Genomic DNA, 18,600 nt, shown 5'->3' with positions numbered 1-18,600 from the left:
CAAGCTTCTACAAGCTGCTTACAGCCTCCTTCCTTTTATTCAGAGGAGGGCTGGGAAAGGGCATGAGTCAGTAACCACCGAGCGATGAAAACCTCACCAGGCCCCAGGCTGGGATGAACAGAATCCATAATTCCCATAGGCCAATGGTTCCCAGATTCTCTTGCTACTCTTTTTCAGACTTAGAAGACTAAGTGATGAAGAGAATTTAATAATCCCTCACAAAACAAGAGGTTAACTGGAGAGAGAAACTAGAATTCTAAGTTTGTTTCTCCTGAAAATATGTTTAACCAACTGAGCCACCCAGGCGCCCTCTCCTGAAAATATGTTAAACGTTCTCTAGGATTCTCAGTTTTATGAGGATATGTTAACAGTCCCTGCAGATGTAGGTTTTTGTGAAGATTTTGCAATTGTGTGACTAATAATACAGACACATACCATTTGCTGACCACTGGGCTGGGTCCTTTAAGAACTGATCTATAACTTTTGAAAACCAGCAAGTTAAATACTGTAATTCTTACTTTTGTGGAGGAAGCATCCAGATCTCAGAAAGGTTAAGAAACTATGTAGCTAGAAGACAGACTGAAAAATGGATCTTCTGACTTCATACTATTCTTAATTGTGTCTATAGTCTCAATTATCAAATACTTTTGAAATCCCTGCTCACTGTTTTTCTTTTTCTTTTGGCACCTTACTTAACTGACCTATAATCTCTGTATGCAATCAAGATAAACAGGGGAAGCAACACAGCCTGAGAAAACGGTGGGAGAGACAAGGGAAGGCCAAGCCCAAGGGCAATGCTGTAGCTCTAAGGAGACGAGAAGTCCCAGTCTCTCTGGATAGTCTTGGACTATGCCTGTGGGACTGATGTCATTACTGAGCCCTCTCTCGCTTTCAAATGAATCCCAATTTGGTGAATAGATTATATGCTGACTCCTTGTAACAGCAGCTAATATTTATAAAGTGCTTGCCTTGGGTCAGATCCTTTAAAGACATCATGGTATTTAAGGCCTTGGAATCATCTTTTGTTCTTCAGAAAACTGCTTCGAAGCAGCTAAATGGGGGAGCCACAATCCACACTTGGGTCTGTCTCACTCCACACCCTATTCCCTTAACTATCTCAGGACACTGGTCACAGCCTGAAGACCACTACTATTTTCATGAAGGGTAAAATAAATTACAAATTAATTCTTAGCAGTATTTTTAAAACTGCTACTTTTCATTTGTTATGATAAATATCATCATCAACTTTAGTTAAAATGTAAAAAAAATGTTGGTGGGAATGTAAATTGTTATAGCCACCATGGAAAACAGTATGGAAGTTCCTCAAAAATTTTAAAATAAAACTACCATAAGACCCAGCAATCTCACTTGTGGGTATATATCTGAAGGAAACAGAATCACTATTTCACAAAGATATCTGCATCCCCATGTTCACTGTAGCATTATTTACAACAGATACAAAAACAACCTGACTGTCCACTGACATATGAACAGATAAAGAAAATGTGTGTGTGTGTGTGTGTGTGTATATAAATGGAATATTTGGCCATAAAAAAAGGAAATTCTGACATTTGCAACAACGTGGGTGGACCTTGAGGGCATTACGCTAATTGAAATAAATCAGAGAAAGACAAATACTGTATGATTTCACTTATATGTGGAATCTAAAAAAAAATGAACTCATAGATGCAGAGAACAGACTGTTGGTTGCCAGGGGTGGAGGTGGGAGGTGGATAAAATGGGTGAAGGTGATCAAAAGGTATAAACTTCTAGCTATAAAATAAATAAGAAAATAAGAAAGCAGAGAATGCATCTAGCATTTTCACATCCATTCATTAATAAATAGAAGCACACCTTACTTATAGCAAAACAAAGAAACAATTGCCTTAATGCCACATGTTGACCCAAAATATTTCCACACTAAACTATGGAAGGGGATCACCAGCAAACCCATCTTGTCCCAGGCCCTCACTGATGGTCTACTTTAAGGCAGTTACTTGCCCAGGGTTACCACATACGTGTACACACACACACACACACACACACACACACGCACACCCTGGCTGGGGTCCAGGCTCCACTGTGCATGCAGGACAGGCAGTATAGTGCCAGGCACTAGACAAGGGGCTGAGAGGGCGAGTGATGAAGAATGCACTAGTAGATGGCAGCACTCCAGGTCTGCAAAGGTGTCTTCCAGACCCCAGGGAGGTCAGACGGAAGGGCTCAGATAATGAAGGACACCCTTCTTTATGCTGCAAATGATAGGAATGTGTTCCCGGGAGGCCGGCCCTACAGCCCTCCCCTAGTTCTCCACTCACTTGTCACTGGAAATGCTGCAATCTATGACTGTTTTCCTGCTTGTATTGATGATTATAAATGGCAGCTGAATGGTGGAGTTCAGAGCTGGAGGGCCCTGGTTCTGCTGTTCATTTTGCCGATTTCTCTGAACCAGGTTTTTGAAAGCGATTTGCTGTAATGATCAAGAAAAAGAATATGGTCATTTAATATGGATAAGTGAGTTGGAATTAAATGAATTAAAATAAATACATTTAAGAAATAGTATTAGAGTATTAGAAATTAGAGAGTTTAAATACTATTAAATAGTATTAACAGTTATTAGAAATTAGAGATATTAAAGAGGCCGTCTACCTATAAGTTAATTAAAATGAAACATTTAGGAAAAAAGATTAGAATGATCTAACTCAGACACATTTCAAGGGAAAACATGTTGTCTAACATCATCCTAATGTAAATAATGGGGCCTATGGCTTCCGTCATCCATAGACACAGGATCTTACAAATCTGCGAGAGCCCAGGAGCGCCTGCAACTCTTCTTAGAGTGACACGGAGAAAGTGATACCAAGTGAACTTATATTTTCCATTTATCTAACACAGACTCTTGGGAGTCTGGGGTTAAATACACCTTTTAGATTGTTGAGCTCAGGGATATGCAAACTTTATAAAGCCACAGAATCCTTTCTTCAAATGAAATCTATAGGACACTATATAAAACAGATGAAAGTAGCATTGCTCTGGCTGACTGCAGGGGGGCAGGAAGTCCAGAGCCCAGCGGCTCTGCCCTCCCTCACCCGTGAGGTTCCTAGGGTACCTCCACAGAATTCCCACATCCTCAGGGCACAGCTGGAATCTGGCCCGACTCACCCCCCACCCAACATCTTCCAGACAAGAAACTGAGGCTTAGCACTTATAAGCTAGATCAAGGTCTACTGGATCTTGCTGCTACTTTTAGTTATAACCATTATTTGCAAGTCAAAGAAGTGACTGCCCACCCCCCCCTTTTAATAAGGTAAATGTATCAAAGAATTCCATAGCTAGAAAGACTATGCAATTCAACTTTTTCATCTGCTCATGAAACAAGAGTGGTTTTAAAAGCTCCTAAAGTCAGATCCACTCATTCCCTTTCATCGGCGTGTCCCATCTTCTCACCCAGTAGTGATGAATTTCAGTTACTTTCTATGTTTTAGCAATCTTATCCTAGGATTATTTATTTTAGGTTCTGAGCCTTAACAAAAGTTTAACTGAGATTATCTTTATCTTAAAATGACTAGGGACTATCCCTAGAAAGTGAACATTTACTCCTACAATGCACAAAACAGAAGGGATACCAATTTATGCTAGCCCTGTGTGTCCAAAAATCACTATCAATATCCACCACTATCAAAAAACTATCACTATCAATACTATCAAACATTACTTAAGTTATACGTCATTATTTGCTGCTGGTAAAGGATGTTGGCTGTTTTATATTCGTTGCTTAATCTACTTAATGTTGAAAAAAATACGCTATTGATACTGTAAAACTGAGGAAAAGAATTAAATGTTTGAAGACTTCTGCCTAGATTCTCTTCCCTTCTACTAGAAAAAGCATCTCAGGAGATGCTCTCATACTTTGCCCTAGCTTTGTAGTCCTAGTGCCATGGCTGGGCCTCAGCAGAGGAGGGAATATCAACAGTAATAAATAAGAGTCCTTATATATGTATGACTCACTATTCAATATTGTGTACATTTAATAGCATCACAGATTTTTCAGGTGAAGAAAGCAGTAATAACATATATAATGTTATTTAGACAGTAAAAAGAAAAATCACCACCTATTTGTTTTGGATGGATTTCCTCTGTTGCCCTTTGAGTTCCTTCAGCCTTTTGTTCTTTTCCAGGCTCATTAACATCAATATCAGAGGCTGAACAGAGGGCAGGTTCACACATTCATTTTGCTATGCGTTAGCAGCCCTGGAAAAGGTTTAAGGGCTAGTAGGGACAGTTACATAGCTAAAAGTAGGGTATGTGGATTACCTATAGATATCATCTACTCACACCCTTCTTCGTCTACACTACCAAGGATAAATGAGAAGTGGTGGCAGGTAAGTAAAACTGTCCTGTGTCATGTGATGTCAGTGAGTGGTGACCTTAACTTGTTAAAAATTAAGCTAGCTTTGCCATGGTAAATTATTGGTGTTCAGGGACATGTTTAATTTACTTTCTGTGACAACTTCATAAATGTTATTTGATGGATGAGAGATAAAACACTAGCAGGAAATAAGCTGTATGTATGTCTACCAGAAGACCAGAGAGTAGCTGTTTTCAGTTATACTTTGGGTTTCATTTTAATATTGAGAGAGACCTACTTTTATAAATGTTGACAGCTAGGTTGCCCTTGGGTTGAAATCTTCTGTAAATGTTTGGTTTGAGAGACAGAAGAGGAAAAGAAATTTAGGACTTAAAAAAATAGTGTTCATTGTACAAAGATAAGCAGAGGAAAAAATATTCAACTTCATTCTTTATGAAGGCTGTCTAGGGATGTGAACGTCCCACCTCCATGAGAGTGATCATGCCCAGCACCATTCTTTCTGATAAACAGGTAATTACAGGCATACTGATAAACAGGTCTTCTCAATAACATTATGCCAAAAATCAAGCTCCAAAATGTTCCACGAGGATTTTGAGGAAATCTGAGGAAGGCCTGGCTCAGACGCGAGGGAGTGTGAGCTAGTGGGAAACCGTGCGGGGACAGGGACAGCAGAAGCAGCTGGGGGAAGGCAGTGACAGCATGGATTAGAAGCCCGTGCCTGGTAGGCCAGGTCACAGAAGGCAGAATTCCACAGGGAGGAGCACAGGAACACACTGTCAGCGTTCAGGATTTTTGTTCTGTTTTGTTTTGTAAGCCGCAGAACCCTCTCTTCAAACAAAACCTTATTTGGAAACCCCGTACGAAAAATACATAAAATGCTTGCTCCAGCTCTAGCTCCTCAGGTAGGTCCCCCAGGGTTCGGAGTGAAAAGCAGACACAGAACATAGTAAGGGAGAAAGAAACGGCCTATCCGGGTGGAACACACCTTTGGAGCTTGCCTATGTTTGGGCAGTGTCTGCTCTAGCTGTTCCTACTCCTCCACCCTTGCTCCGCCTTCTTTCCTACTTCCTCAGATCATACGCAGGTCTCTGCAAGGGCTAAACGGCCTTCTCTTGCTGCTCTGATGTATACATGAACTTGGAATAAACAAGCAAATATAAGCATCTAGAAAGTGAAAAAACAAAACTGTGGAATATTTAAGAACACCTGACATATTCTGTCCATTAGACAAAGGGAGCGTTTTGGAGAAACCCTGCTCCAATATTTGGCAACTTAATTGTTACCTTTATTTCTGAAAAGTGGATTACATCAAAAATTAAATAGGATCTAACGGTTGTCAAATCAAAGTGGATTTTATGAGTGGTTGAAAGCTTTTCATATAAAGACAATTTGCTGATTTAAAAAAAAAAAAGCATAAAGACCCTCTGGGTTCATTTTAAAAAGGGTTTCTGATTACACTGAAAATGACCCCAGTGTACTGCTCGAAGTGAATTTTTACAGCAACTGCAATTACCAAAAATAAAATAAAATAAAAAAGTCTATGTGATTTTACCTCACATGATTTTATACACTGGCTCTATTATATTTAAGAAAACCATCCAAATTCCAGGCAATGATCCAAAACAGTATAAATACAGGGATCCTTAGTACACTATAAAAGCTAATTTTCTTAAAAAGAAAAGCATTTTAATTTTTGGTATTTCTACAAAGCTTATTGAATCATTATATGTTATTCTGTTATTTACAGATAATAAGTTATTACAGGTGGATTTGATTATTTTACTCAAAGTGCCTGAAGTTTAACGAGTCTTACTTCCTGATATTCCAAATTAGGGCTAAAATAAACACACACAAAAGGACTTCTGACAGTTTCCGTTCAGAATAAGAATAAGTGTCAGAAGTAAGTTGCTGCATAATATAAGTAATGCACAGGACAGGTGACCTGCCATGGGGCCATGATGATGGTGAGAGACAGAACCATCTTAAAGGCAGACCATGTGGATGGTGGTGAGCTCAGATGTGGAGGAGGCCGCCCTACTGTGGTCCCATCAGACACTACTCAAAAGGTAGCCAAAGTAGAAAACACTGATTCTAAAAGCAAGTAAGCAGGGCAGCAGAATATAGGTAAGGAAAAGAATGAAAACCATCCCAGCAACTTTACCTGCAGGAGAAGTTCTTGGAGCTGGGCCCGCTTCTGCTTTATCCGTTCTATCCTCCTCTGCTTCTCTATCTTTAAAAGATAGGTTACAAAATAACATGAACATATGGAAAGTATAAAGTACTGCTCACTTTCCAGGTCCCAATTCTGAGATATCAAGAAGTTTCCTTAGGGGCACCTGGGTGACTCAGTCGGTTAAGGTCCAATTCTTGTTTTGGCTCAGGTCATGATCTCAGGGTCCTGGGATGGAGACCTACATTGGGCTCTGAGCTCAGTGCAGAGTCTGCTTGGAATTCTCTCCCTCTCCAGCTCCTGCTGTCCCTCCCCCTGCTCGTGCTCTGTGTTCTCTCTCTAAAATAAATAAATAAATCTTTAAAAAAAAAAAAAAAAGAATTTTCCTTAAAACTCAATCCATTTTAGGGGCACCTGGGTGGCTCAGATGGTTAAGCGTCTGCCTTCAGCTCAGGTCATGATCCCAGGGTCCTGGGATCAAGCCCCATGCTGGGCTCCCAGCTCAGCGGGGAACCTGCTTCTCCCGCTGCCTCTGCCTCTCCCCCTGCTTGTGTGCTCTTTCTCTCAAATAAATGGATAAAATCTAAAAAAAAAAAAATCCATTTTAACTACCAGTATCAATAAAGGCATATCACACCTTTTTGGGGAGCAGGGGTTGGGGTAAGCAAGTAGGCACGATAGCAGAATTGTGGCAACTACTATCATTAATGAAACCCATCCACTTAATAAATATTTGATATGCAGTACTCGTTGCTATTTTCAAATTCTAATTAGAGTAATAGCTAACACTTCGTGAATACTTACTCTGTCTGCCAGCAACTCAACTAAGCACTTTACACACATTATCTTTTTTTTTTTCCTACACACATTATCTTAAGGCATCATGAGGTTAGTACTGTTGTTACCCATTTTGCATGTAAGGAAATGGAGGCATAGAGGGTTAAGTAATTGCCCAAGGTCACATAGCTAGTGAATGGCAACAGTAAGGATTTGAACCTAAGCCATCTGGTTCCAGAGACCCTACTATTAAATACTTTCTTATGTTACCCCCTAACCCAAAGAATGAGGTAAGATCTCATTTAAGATTTTAGTTTAACTGACTTTTAAATGGGCATAGCTCCTAATACAGATAGCCTACATATTCAATACACAATTCCTACTTGTAGTAAGGAACATGCTTATGGGACAAATTTCCCAGCTTCATGCAACTATTATTTTCCTCACTCTTACAACTACCTAGAAAATAGGTATTAGGGCCTGAATTTCCTTGTAGATGAGTTCCTCACTGTGTCTTTGGGCAAAAGTCAACGACTTCAAACATGACATTTTTCTTGTCTACTCCAACAGCATTTCTTATTTGCTCATCTACTCTAGTCTGCACCAAGAGTTTCCTCTTATTCTTCCTCTAACCACTAAAGCATTTTCATCCTAAATTACTTAAGATTCACTAGAAAAATCTATGTGGCTTTCTACATTTGAAAAGAGCTTCCCCCCCGTATCTGCAGCTGTGACAGGCCAGGCCCCTACCTGCCCCTCATGCCCGCCATCTAACACCAGGCCAAGTTGTGTCGATTCTACCTCTAAAACACTTTTCCAACCTCATGCCACTGATTTAACTCAGACCATCTACAATCCACCCCCTTCAATTTCCCTCCTCATCTTCCTATTAGCTCAACTTTCAACCCACCAGGAGGGTGACCCCTTATAGAATATGTCCTATCAGTTGTCCTCTTTATAATTTTTCAAAAGCTTACCACTGTTTCCAGGATCAGGTCCCCAAAGCTTCACACTTAGAAGTCTATCCCCTTTGGCCCTGCCTGCACTTTGGTCACACCCAGCTGTGTGCATGCTTTCTTATGCCTGCCTCAGTCCATGCATGGCTTCTGGAAGGCCCTCCCTGCCCTGAACCACTGGGCAGACGCCTATACCTCCCTTATCACTGAGCTCAAGGAATTTTTTCTTTTCTTGGTAAAGTATCCCTCATCTCCCTTTCCAGAGAATCTGTATATACGTCTTTCACAGGAATAATCGGTCACAGTTCTGGTAACTTCTTTTACATTTTTCCTTTACTCAATTAGAATGAAAGCTCCTGGGGTCAGAGATTTTGTCTTGTATAATCTTTGGGTACACACACAGTAACTTCTAATAGATTTCTGCTTATTGAGGCTCTGTTATCAGCTTAATATTACTGGTAATAAAAATGATCCTTGGGACTCCTGAGTGGCTCAGTCAATTAAGTGTCTGTCTTCAGCTTAGGTCATGATCTCAGGGTCCTGGGATCGAGTCCCACATTGGGCTCCTTGCTCAGGGGGGAGCCTGCTTCTCCCTCTGCCTGCCGCTTTCTCTCTCTGACAAATAAATAAAATCTTTAAAAAAATTAGAGAAAAAACTTAAAAAAAAAAAAAAGATCCTCAAATTCCACTCTATCAGAAAGAGAAAAGGAGGTCATTTCCACTGTAACATATGAGTAACATTCTACAACTTTTGATGAAAGTCTAATTTCTCCCTCCACCCACAAGGACAGTAATACCAAATAAGTTTTTTTTTTTTTTTTTTTTAAAGATTTTATTTATTTATTTATTTGACAGACAGAGACACAGCGGGAGAGGGAACACAAGCAGGCGGAGTGGGAGAGGGAGAAGCAGGCTTTCCACCGAGCAGGGAGCCTGATGCGGGGCTCGATCCCAGGACCCTGAGATCACGACCTGAGCCGAAGGCAGACGCTTAACCGCTGAGCCACCCAGGCGCCCCACCGAATGAGTTTTGATGAGGGGAAAAAGGACTAATAAAAACATGAAATCAACCATATTTATTGCAGAAACTGTATTACTATATTTAACCTCAATGTATTCCATTTATGGCCATGACAGTACAATTAGGTCAAATCAATTTAAAACCAATAGGTCAGGGCACATGCTCATATAGGAAAGATTTTCTTTTTTTTTTTTTAAAGACTTTATTTATTTGACAGAGAGAGACACAGTGAGAGAGGGAACACAAGCAGGGCGAGTGGGAGAGGGAGAAGCAGGCTTCCCGCTGAGCAGGGAGCCCGATGCGGGGCTCGATCCCAGGACCTTGGGATCATGACCTGAGCCGAAGGCAGACGCTTAACGACTGAGCCACCCAGGCACCCCAGGAAAGATTTTCTATAATGATTAAAAGTTAATGGAATAAAAAAATGTTTTTGCACACATCATCCAAAAATTCATGTAAGCTGAACATTCTATCCTTTCTGATAAAGATACAGATAAAATTCCATTCTGTTGCCACTGATGTGAGAATCAAAGATAAAAGTTTAAACACAAAAGGTAAACAGCCAGTTTGATCCTTTTTTTTTTTTTTGGATCCATACAGCAAAGCATTTCATCAAATAAGATATTATTTCTATTTATGAGTTGTCAAAAATTTATTAGTAGAGTGCTCAGAATTAAACTAGAATAAAATAAAGATCTTCTCTAAGAAACAGTAAAAATCAAGTCATTTAATTTCTATGTCCTCAGTTTCATCAGGACATCAAACTATACACCTCTCTAACTCTCCTTCCAGTTCTAAAATTCTACACAGAAGAGTCTGTTAAAAAAATAGTATACATGAACAATTAGAAATATTTTCATATTGTATGTATTTCCAAATTAAAATGCCTCTTATGGGGGTGCCTGGGTGGCTCAGTTGGTTAAGCGTCTGCCTTCGGCTCAGGTCATGATCCCAGGGTCTTGGGATCGAGCCCCGTGTTGGGCTCTCTGCTCAGCGGGAAGCCTGCTTCTCCCTCTCCCTCTGCCACTCCTCCTGCTTGTGCTCTCTCTCTAATAAATAAATAAGATCTTTAAAAGTAAAATAAAATAAAATGCCTCTTATATAAAATAAAGCAAACTACTATCTAAAAACAGATTTTCCTCACTTACCTCAAGATTTTGACATTCCTGAGCAGAATTGGTAGGCAGGCCAATCCACTTGATTTCTTTTTTTTCCTTTGAAATTATGTTCATTGCCATTAGCACATTTAAAGCATCATAAACTCTTCTCCTAATATTCTTCTGGTCATAAGCCTGCTAAAAAATACTTTTAATGAGTGATAAATTTCAAGGGTTAAGATATAGTCACAGGATATTAAGATATTTAATTAATATTATTATTATAATATCTTTGGAGTGCTTATAGAATTCTATATACCCAGTGAAAATATCCTTCAAAAGTAGAGATAAAGATACTTTCAAACAATCTAAAAAATGAAAGATTATTTTAGCAACAGATCTAAATTAAGAAATACTAAAGGGCCTTCTTCAGGTAGAAGAAAGATGGATGGGATCCAAGGTGGAAGTTTGGAGATGTAGAATGTAGTGAAGACCAACATGAAAATAAATATGTGGGTATATCTCAATTAACACTCACTTTGTAAAACAATGTCTTGTGGAATCAAGAATATATATAAAACTAACATATACGACAACAGTATATATGTATCAGAAAGGAGTTATGGAGTTGTTAATTAAAGTGCGTTAAAACCCTGCATTGTCTGGGAGGATATTAGACTTTGAAAAGTCAAGGATGCATGTTTTTTTTTTTTTAATTTTTTATTGTTATGTTAATCACCATACATTATATCATTAGTTTTTGATGTAGTGTTCCATGATTCATTGTTTGTGCATAACACCCAGTGCTCCATGCAGAACGTGCCCTCTTTAAGGATGCATGTTTTAAAACAGTGCTTTTCAAGTATGTGATCCAAGGACTAGTGCAGATCTGAAAACTGTTACTAGTCTACAATGAAAATAGGGAACTTGCACCAAAATGTCATCACATAGATCACTAAAGCACACTGTTTACTTCAGCTGATTTTTTAAAAAAAAGTCTTTGTAGCAAGATTTTTCTCAATGAAGGAGACTGTGTTAACTTAGATTGTGGGAAAAAAAACCCTATTTTGTTGTGGACAAGCAGTTCCTAAGAAAAAAATCCACTTGCAATCAAATGCCATGATACTAAAGGATGGTGGAGAACACTGAATACAGAACTAAACTTAAATAAGTGGGAGATTTAAGTTATAGAAATGAATGTAAATATTAGAAATCCTGACGCTATAGAAATAATGATAATATAATAAAAAGTATCAGGAGACAAAGTAGGCCTGATGTTCTCCTTGATATTTAAAGGGGCATGGGATTCAAAGCAGATGAACTATTCAAACAGATGAAGTATGTAATGTTTTAGCACAATATGTTTAAAGTCATAATAACTATAATAATATTATTCTTTTAACAACTACCACTAATATATTCAATCTGAATCTGTGGTGAACAGGAAAGATGGGAGATGCAAGTAAATACAAGCATATTAATTTTTTTCCCTTCATAATCAACAGATACTGGTTTATAGGTGATAACAAACAAAAGAAACAAAATATTGAAGCTACTTAAAGTTATAAAGATAACCAATTAAAGAACTAAAGACTATAAACCTTCCAATTTATAAAAACAAAAAACAAAAAACACCACATATAGCAAGGAATAGGAACCCAGGGAATAGGATACAACCCTTACTTGTATCCAGGCGTGGGGATGGGGGTGGTTAGTAAAAATGTATGTTAGATGATGAAATGTGCTAAGAAGAAATGCTTCAGTGCAATGACATCTGAGTGAAAGACATCTGAGTGAAAACTGGAGGGGAGAGGAGAGCGAAACCATATGGCTCCTTAGCAAAGATTCAGACAAAGGAAATAGCAAGTGTAACAGCCTGATAAGGAACATACCTGGCATATTCACCCCAAAACAAAAAACGAACAAAAAGCCCACCAGTCTCATTCATGACCGCCAGTGTACAACTCCTAAATTTTCAGGAAACTATTTCAGGAATTTGATTGAATTCAATATCCATTTCTGATTTTTTTTAATTAAGAAAAATGAAAGATATGTTCATTTAAAAAGATCAAGTTATGGTTGCTATCATTTCAAAATAAAACCTTTATCATAAGGTGACTAGAGTGTAGTAACTGGGAGAGTGCATAGTAGGAGATGAGATCAGAGAGGTAATGGCGGGTCAGGTCATGTAGGGTCTTGTAGAACATTTTGAGAATGTCCACTTTCACTCAGAATCAGAATGCTATATACCTTCTCTACAGGTGCCAGAGAAAAGAAAAAAATACATTACCAAATAATGGCTCACAAGAAAAATCTCTAAGTAACCCCCCCAAAATATAAATAGTTCAACTCACAATCCCTGATCACAGGTAATGAAAAACTCAGTAAAAATTAAAAACTCAGAAAAACAAACAAAAATCCCTATCACCTGGAACTATAAAAACTCTAATGCCATTCTTAGGTCAGAGAGGAATTTAAAACAAAAGCTGCATAATATTTAAGAATAACATTATATCAGAATCAATGGGAAATGGCTAAAGCAGTGAACAAGAGGAAAAGTCACAGCTATAAAGATTTTCATTACTAAACAAAATAACAAAAGTAAAGTTTATATCCTATCTATAGGGTAGAAAAATAACAAAAGTAACTTCAGGAAAGAGAAGAGAATATTAAATGAAGATTAAAAAAGACATTAACTGCAAAACAGGAGGGTCGGTTCAGATTCAAGAGATGGTTCTTTGGGAAAAATAATTGCAAGTAATTTTGAGAACAGGTACGAAATGGAGGATTTTCTAAGAAAACATAAAATACCAAACTGACTCTAAGGGAGACAGAAATTCTAAATAGATTAATTACCAAAGAAAAAATGGAGAATGCTATCTGAGCTTTACCCCCCCCACCAAATCGCCAGCCAAGGTGGTGTCACCGGTGATTTCTATGTCAGGGAAGAGAAATACGCATCCAATGCTATTAAACCTGTAATGGAGTAAAGAGGAAGAAGGGAAAAAAAGCCTCTAAATTTTAAAAAACCAGCATAACACTGCAAATCAAAACTGCAAAGATGGTAAAAACAAAAAAAAAATCCCACCAATCTCACTTATGAATGTCAGTGTAAAACTCCTAAGTTTTCAGGAAACTATACAGAATTTGATTAAATATCCATTTCTGATTTTTTTTTTTAGTTAAGAAAAAAGAAAGAAACATTCATTAAAAAAAAAAATCAAGTTGGGGCGCCTGGGTGGCTCAGTCATTAAGCATCTGCCTTCGGCTCAGGTCATGATCCCAGGGTCCTGGGATTGAGCCCCACATCGGGCTCCCTGCTTGGCGGGAAGCCTGCTTCTCCCTCTTCCACTCCCCCTGCTCGTGTTACCTCTTTGGCTGTGTCTTTCTGTCAAATAAATAAGTAAAATCTTAAAAAAAAAAAATAGTCCCTGGAATATTGTAGAGAATCAGAATTCTCCAGACATCTATCAGTGTTTATTGTCTTCTGTTTTTATTTTTTTAACTGCAGAATTAACTTATTAAAATTATTTCCTAGGCATTTGTATATAATAACATCTCCCTAGCTCCAAACTGGCAAAATGCCATACACAAACAGAGGTAACTAACATTCTTAAATATTTAGTAAATGAATAAATGTTCACGAGGCTTTAATAACAAAGGCTGAACTAAGCTTGAAATGCAAGTGAATCCTTCTCATTGTTCTTTATGGAGCAACTTAGCAGCTAACTTAATGACTGGAATTAGACCCTGCCTGCAGAAACAGGTTTCATTTATCAGGGATACAAAAATTAATTAGTATTTTGACCTACATCAGGCAGTAGAAAAAGAACTATTTCTTTCAAGATCTGTCATTTAGGGATGCCTGGGTGGCTCAGTCGTAAGCATCTGCCTTTGGCTCAGGTCATGATCCCAGGGTCCTGGGATCGAGCCCCACATCGGGCTCCCTGCTCAGCGGGAAGCCTGCTTCTCTCTCTCCCACTCCCCCTGCTTGTGTTCCCTCTCTCGCTGTGTCTCTCTCTGTCAAATAAATAAATAAAATCTTTAAAAAAAAAAAAAATCAAGTTATGGTTGCTATCATCTCAAGATAAAACCTTTGTCATAACTAAGGTTGGAAGACTATAAATATTTCAAGACTATAAATAAGTCAAGAACTGTTGTAAGAATTGTTGTGGAGTATGTATAATATGATTACATTTAAATAAAATGCAAACCGATCTATAATGATAAAAAGCAGATCAGCAGTTGTCTAGGGATAGAGGGAGAAGGAGGGACAGATTATAAAAGGCAGAAAGAACCTTTTGAAAGTGACAGAATTGGGCGCCTGGGTGGCTCAGTTGGTTAAGCGACTGCCTTCGGCTCAGGTCATGATCCTGGAGTCCCGGGATCGAGTCCCGCATCGGGCTCCCCGCTCAGCGGGGAGTCTGCTTCTCCCTCTGACCCTCATGATCTCTCTATCTCATTCTCTCTCTCAAATAAATAAATAAAATCTTTAAAAAAAAAAAAAGAAAGTGATAGAATTGTTCTTTATCTCTCTCTAAAATAAATAAAATCTTTAAAAAATAAAATACTATATCTAAAACTAATGATGTAATGTATGGGGATTAACATAACAATAAAAAAATTTAAAAAAAATAAATAAAATAAAAAAGGAAATAAATTTTATTGTGTGTATGCATGAGGAATTTTTGGGATGATACTCAAGAATCTCATAGTAGTAAATATACCTTTGGGGAGACAGATTAAGGTCCGTGGTGAAAGGGAGATATTTTGGGGCACCTGGGTGGCTCAGGTCATGATCCTGCTCAGCGGGGAGCCTGCCTCTCCCTCTCACTCTGTAGCTCCTCCTGCTTATGCTGGCTCACTCTCTCTCTCAAATAATAAATAAATAAATAAATAAATAAATTCTTTAAAAGGGAGATATTTTTATCATATACTCTTTGGTACAACTGAATTTTTATAGACATGTTCATATATTATTTTTTCAACTAAAAACAACATAGATTTTTATAGAAGAAACGCTAAAGAATTCAGAAACATATCCAAAGTCATTCAAATATGAAAAGTATGTTCCTGGGCACCTGGGTGGCTCAGTCGGTTAAGCATCTGTCTTCAGCTCAGGTCATAATCTCAAGATCCTGGGATCGAGCCCAGAGTAGGCTCTCTGCTCAGCAGGGAGCCTGCTTCCCCTCTCCCTCTGCCCTCCCCCTTCCACAGCTTGTGCGCTCTCTCTCTCAAATAAATAAAATCTTTAAAAAATTAGTATGTTCTTTTTGTAGCCCCCAAAATTATATTTTAAAAATACATGTTAATCTTTATGTTTAAATATATAATAAAAGAACCCTTTCTAAAACAAAACAAACAAAAACTCAATAACAAAAGAATTCCCCAATAGAAAATATGAAACCCTCAGGTAAAGGAGTTGGGGATTCCTTAGCTTGTCTGAGTCCTTAAAAAATGACACAGTCAACCCAGAGATACAGTGTTCCACCATCACAGGCAAAGTCAAGTGCATGATCTATCTACCTACCGAATCAGCGGCCAAATGGTTATTTGAATTGGTGAACTCTGATACCAGCTCATCAGCCACTTCATTATATGATGTTGTACCTTTCCGCTGAACTTTCTCACACACTTTCATGGAAAAATGTCTCAAGCCTTTTCCATTTTTATCTCCTTTTTTGCTTCGTTTACTAAAAGAGAAAAAAAATACATATTTATACATCAGACTTGCTTTACAAAACTCTAATGTGAGAATATAGTAATTTGATTTTTGCTTTATGTGGTAAATTTTAAATTGAATTAGAGATGAAGAAATGTTTTGAACTTAATTTTTGCCTTAAAACCTAATAAAGTATGAAGTTAGAGTGTTTTCTATACACATCATTCATCTATTCAACAAATATTTACTGACCAGTTACTTACTATTATGTGCTGGGTTCTGTTCTACAACACTGGGAATAAATCCATGAGAACAGATGAAAACGCTGCCCTGGTAGTTACATATTTACCTTTTTGTATTCTATGTGTGCTATAGTTCTTTTTTACGTAAAATTAAAAGTACTACTATTCTCAGTTTCATTTATCTACTCAAATTTCAAACAGAGGTCATTGGTACTAACAAAAGATCTAAGTCTTCAATTATTTTAACTTTGGTTAATGTCTAGTCCTAAACTTTGATAACTTATTAAATTTTCAGGGGTTCAATTTAGTTCTACTAATTTCTGAGTGTCAACTATATGCCAAGAACTGCAGTAGGGACCAGAGTACAAAAACGACAACTGAGGCAAAATCCTTTCCCTCAGTATGAGTCATGGGGGAGGGGGAAAGACAAATTAGACCTATAAGGATAGATAATTCCAACACAGTAAGGTAAGTGCCAAGTGAGAGTTATTTACAAGTTCATGGGAATTGGGAAGAGGGCCATCTTACCTAACCTAGAGGAAAAAGGCTTGCTGGAATAAGAGCCAAATGAAAACAATTAACAAAATAAAAAGGCAACCTATGGAATGGGAGAAAATATTGACAAACCCTTTATATGATAGGGGTTTTTTAATATCTAAAATATCTAAGAAACTCCAACAACTCATTAACAAACAAAAAACCCCAAATAACCCAATGAAAAATAGGCAAAAGTCATGAACAGAAATTTCTCCAAAGAAAACACATAAATGGCCAACAGGTATATGAAAAGGTGCTCAACATCACTAATCATTAGAGAAATGCAAATCAAAACCACAATGAGGTATTACCTCACATCTGTTAGGATGGCTATTAAAAACAAAACAAAACAAAAAAGGTAAGTACTGGTACGAATGTGGAGAAATAAGAACCCTGGTACACTGCTGGTGGGAATGGAAAATGGTATAGTCACTATGAAAAAAGTATGGAGGTTCCTCAAAATATTTAAAATAGAATTTCCATACGATCCAGTGATCCTGTTTCTGGGTATATATCCAAAAGAACTGAAATCAGGATCTCAAAGAGGTATCTGCATTCTCATGTTCACTGCAGCATTATTCACAATAGCCAAGATATGGAATCAACCTAAATGTCCATAGGTAGATGAAAGGATAAAAAAAAATGTGGCATATACATACAATGAAATATTATTTGGCCCTAAAAGAGAATGAAATCCTGCCATGTGCGACAACATGGATGAAGCTGGAGGATATTATACTATGCCAATCACAAAAGGACAAATAATGCATTATCTCACTTATATAAGGTGTCCAAAACAGTCAAACACATAGAAGCAAAGAGTAGAATGATGTTTGCTAGGGGCTGGAGGGAAAGGGAAACAGGGAATTGTTCCACAGGTTCAATAAAGTTTCAGTTATGCAAGATGAGCAAGTTCTAGAGATCTGCTGTATAACATAGTGCCTACAGTTAGTGATAATGTACACCTAAAAATTTGTTGGGGGTAAATCTCATTTAAGTGTTTTCACCACCGCCACCACCAAAACAAAAGAGAACTGTCAAGTGAAGGAAGTTAGGAAGGGCAACGAGGCAGAAGCAGCAGCAGTAAACACATGGGAGAGTGAAACAGATGATAAATGTTCAGAGAATTAGAAACAAACAGTGCAGCATTACCAGAATATAAAGTGCAAGGAAAAAGATGAAGCAGAAAGGGAGATAAAATGCCAGGCCCTTAAATGTCATGCAAAGGAACCTGTACTTTATCATACTCCTTCAGTATAATTATATTCATTTATAAATTATTTATACATTCTACTGTGTTATATACATTAAGAAACAGACTAAATGTACTTTTTAAAAGAATGAGGGAAGGACAGATAGCTACTTTCTTTTTCCCACATTCCCAAAGAATCACCTGTGGTCACAGACTACTACTACTACTACTACTGAAATACTGGGAAGCCACTAAAGGTAATAAGTGGGGGAGTAACATAGTGAGATTTTCAGTTAGGCAGAAATTCTGGCTGCAAAGTAGAAGAAGCATTTATGAGGGGCAAAAGCAAAGACCAGACGAGAGGCAAGCCTAGGCAAGAAATATTGAGTCCTGAAATTGGGGCAACTGGATAAGTAGGGTTGGATAAGAAGAGATGGATTTATGTAAATTTTAAAGATAAAAATTTATCTTTATCTTTACTAAGTGACTGATTTATGTGAATGTTAAGAAAGAGGGAAATGAGAGGAAGACTCTTAGAAAGAGGGGTCATTTACTGAGATCAAGGAGACAGGAACAA

General features: G+C 37.8%; 1 protein-coding gene across 11 annotated transcripts in view; it reads right to left on the bottom strand.

The window, feature by feature from the left end:
- Positions 1-18,600, bottom strand: part of TFDP2 (transcription factor Dp-2) — a 119,009-nt gene that overhangs the window by 12,372 nt on the left and 88,037 nt on the right. For 9 of the 11 annotated variants that reach the window (XM_078071019.1, XM_078071025.1, XM_078071001.1 and 6 more), the window contains 4 exons: positions 15,921-16,083; positions 10,442-10,588; positions 6,531-6,599; positions 2,319-2,470 (listed from right to left, as the gene is read on the bottom strand). In XM_078071019.1, the coding sequence (XP_077927145.1) occupies positions 2,319-2,470; positions 6,531-6,599; positions 10,442-10,588; positions 15,921-16,083 (531 nt within the window). The remainder of the gene's footprint in view (positions 1-2,318; positions 2,471-6,530; positions 6,600-10,441; positions 10,589-15,920; positions 16,084-18,600) is intronic. The other 2 variants (XM_078071005.1, XM_036096354.2) reach the window with 1 other exon arrangement.

Source organism: Halichoerus grypus, chromosome 1, assembly GCF_964656455.1.
Source record: "Halichoerus grypus chromosome 1, mHalGry1.hap1.1, whole genome shotgun sequence".
Taxonomy (NCBI): domain Eukaryota; kingdom Metazoa; phylum Chordata; class Mammalia; order Carnivora; family Phocidae; genus Halichoerus; species Halichoerus grypus.
Note: the sequence above shows the minus strand (reverse complement) of the source record. Positions and strands in the feature narration are given on the sequence as shown.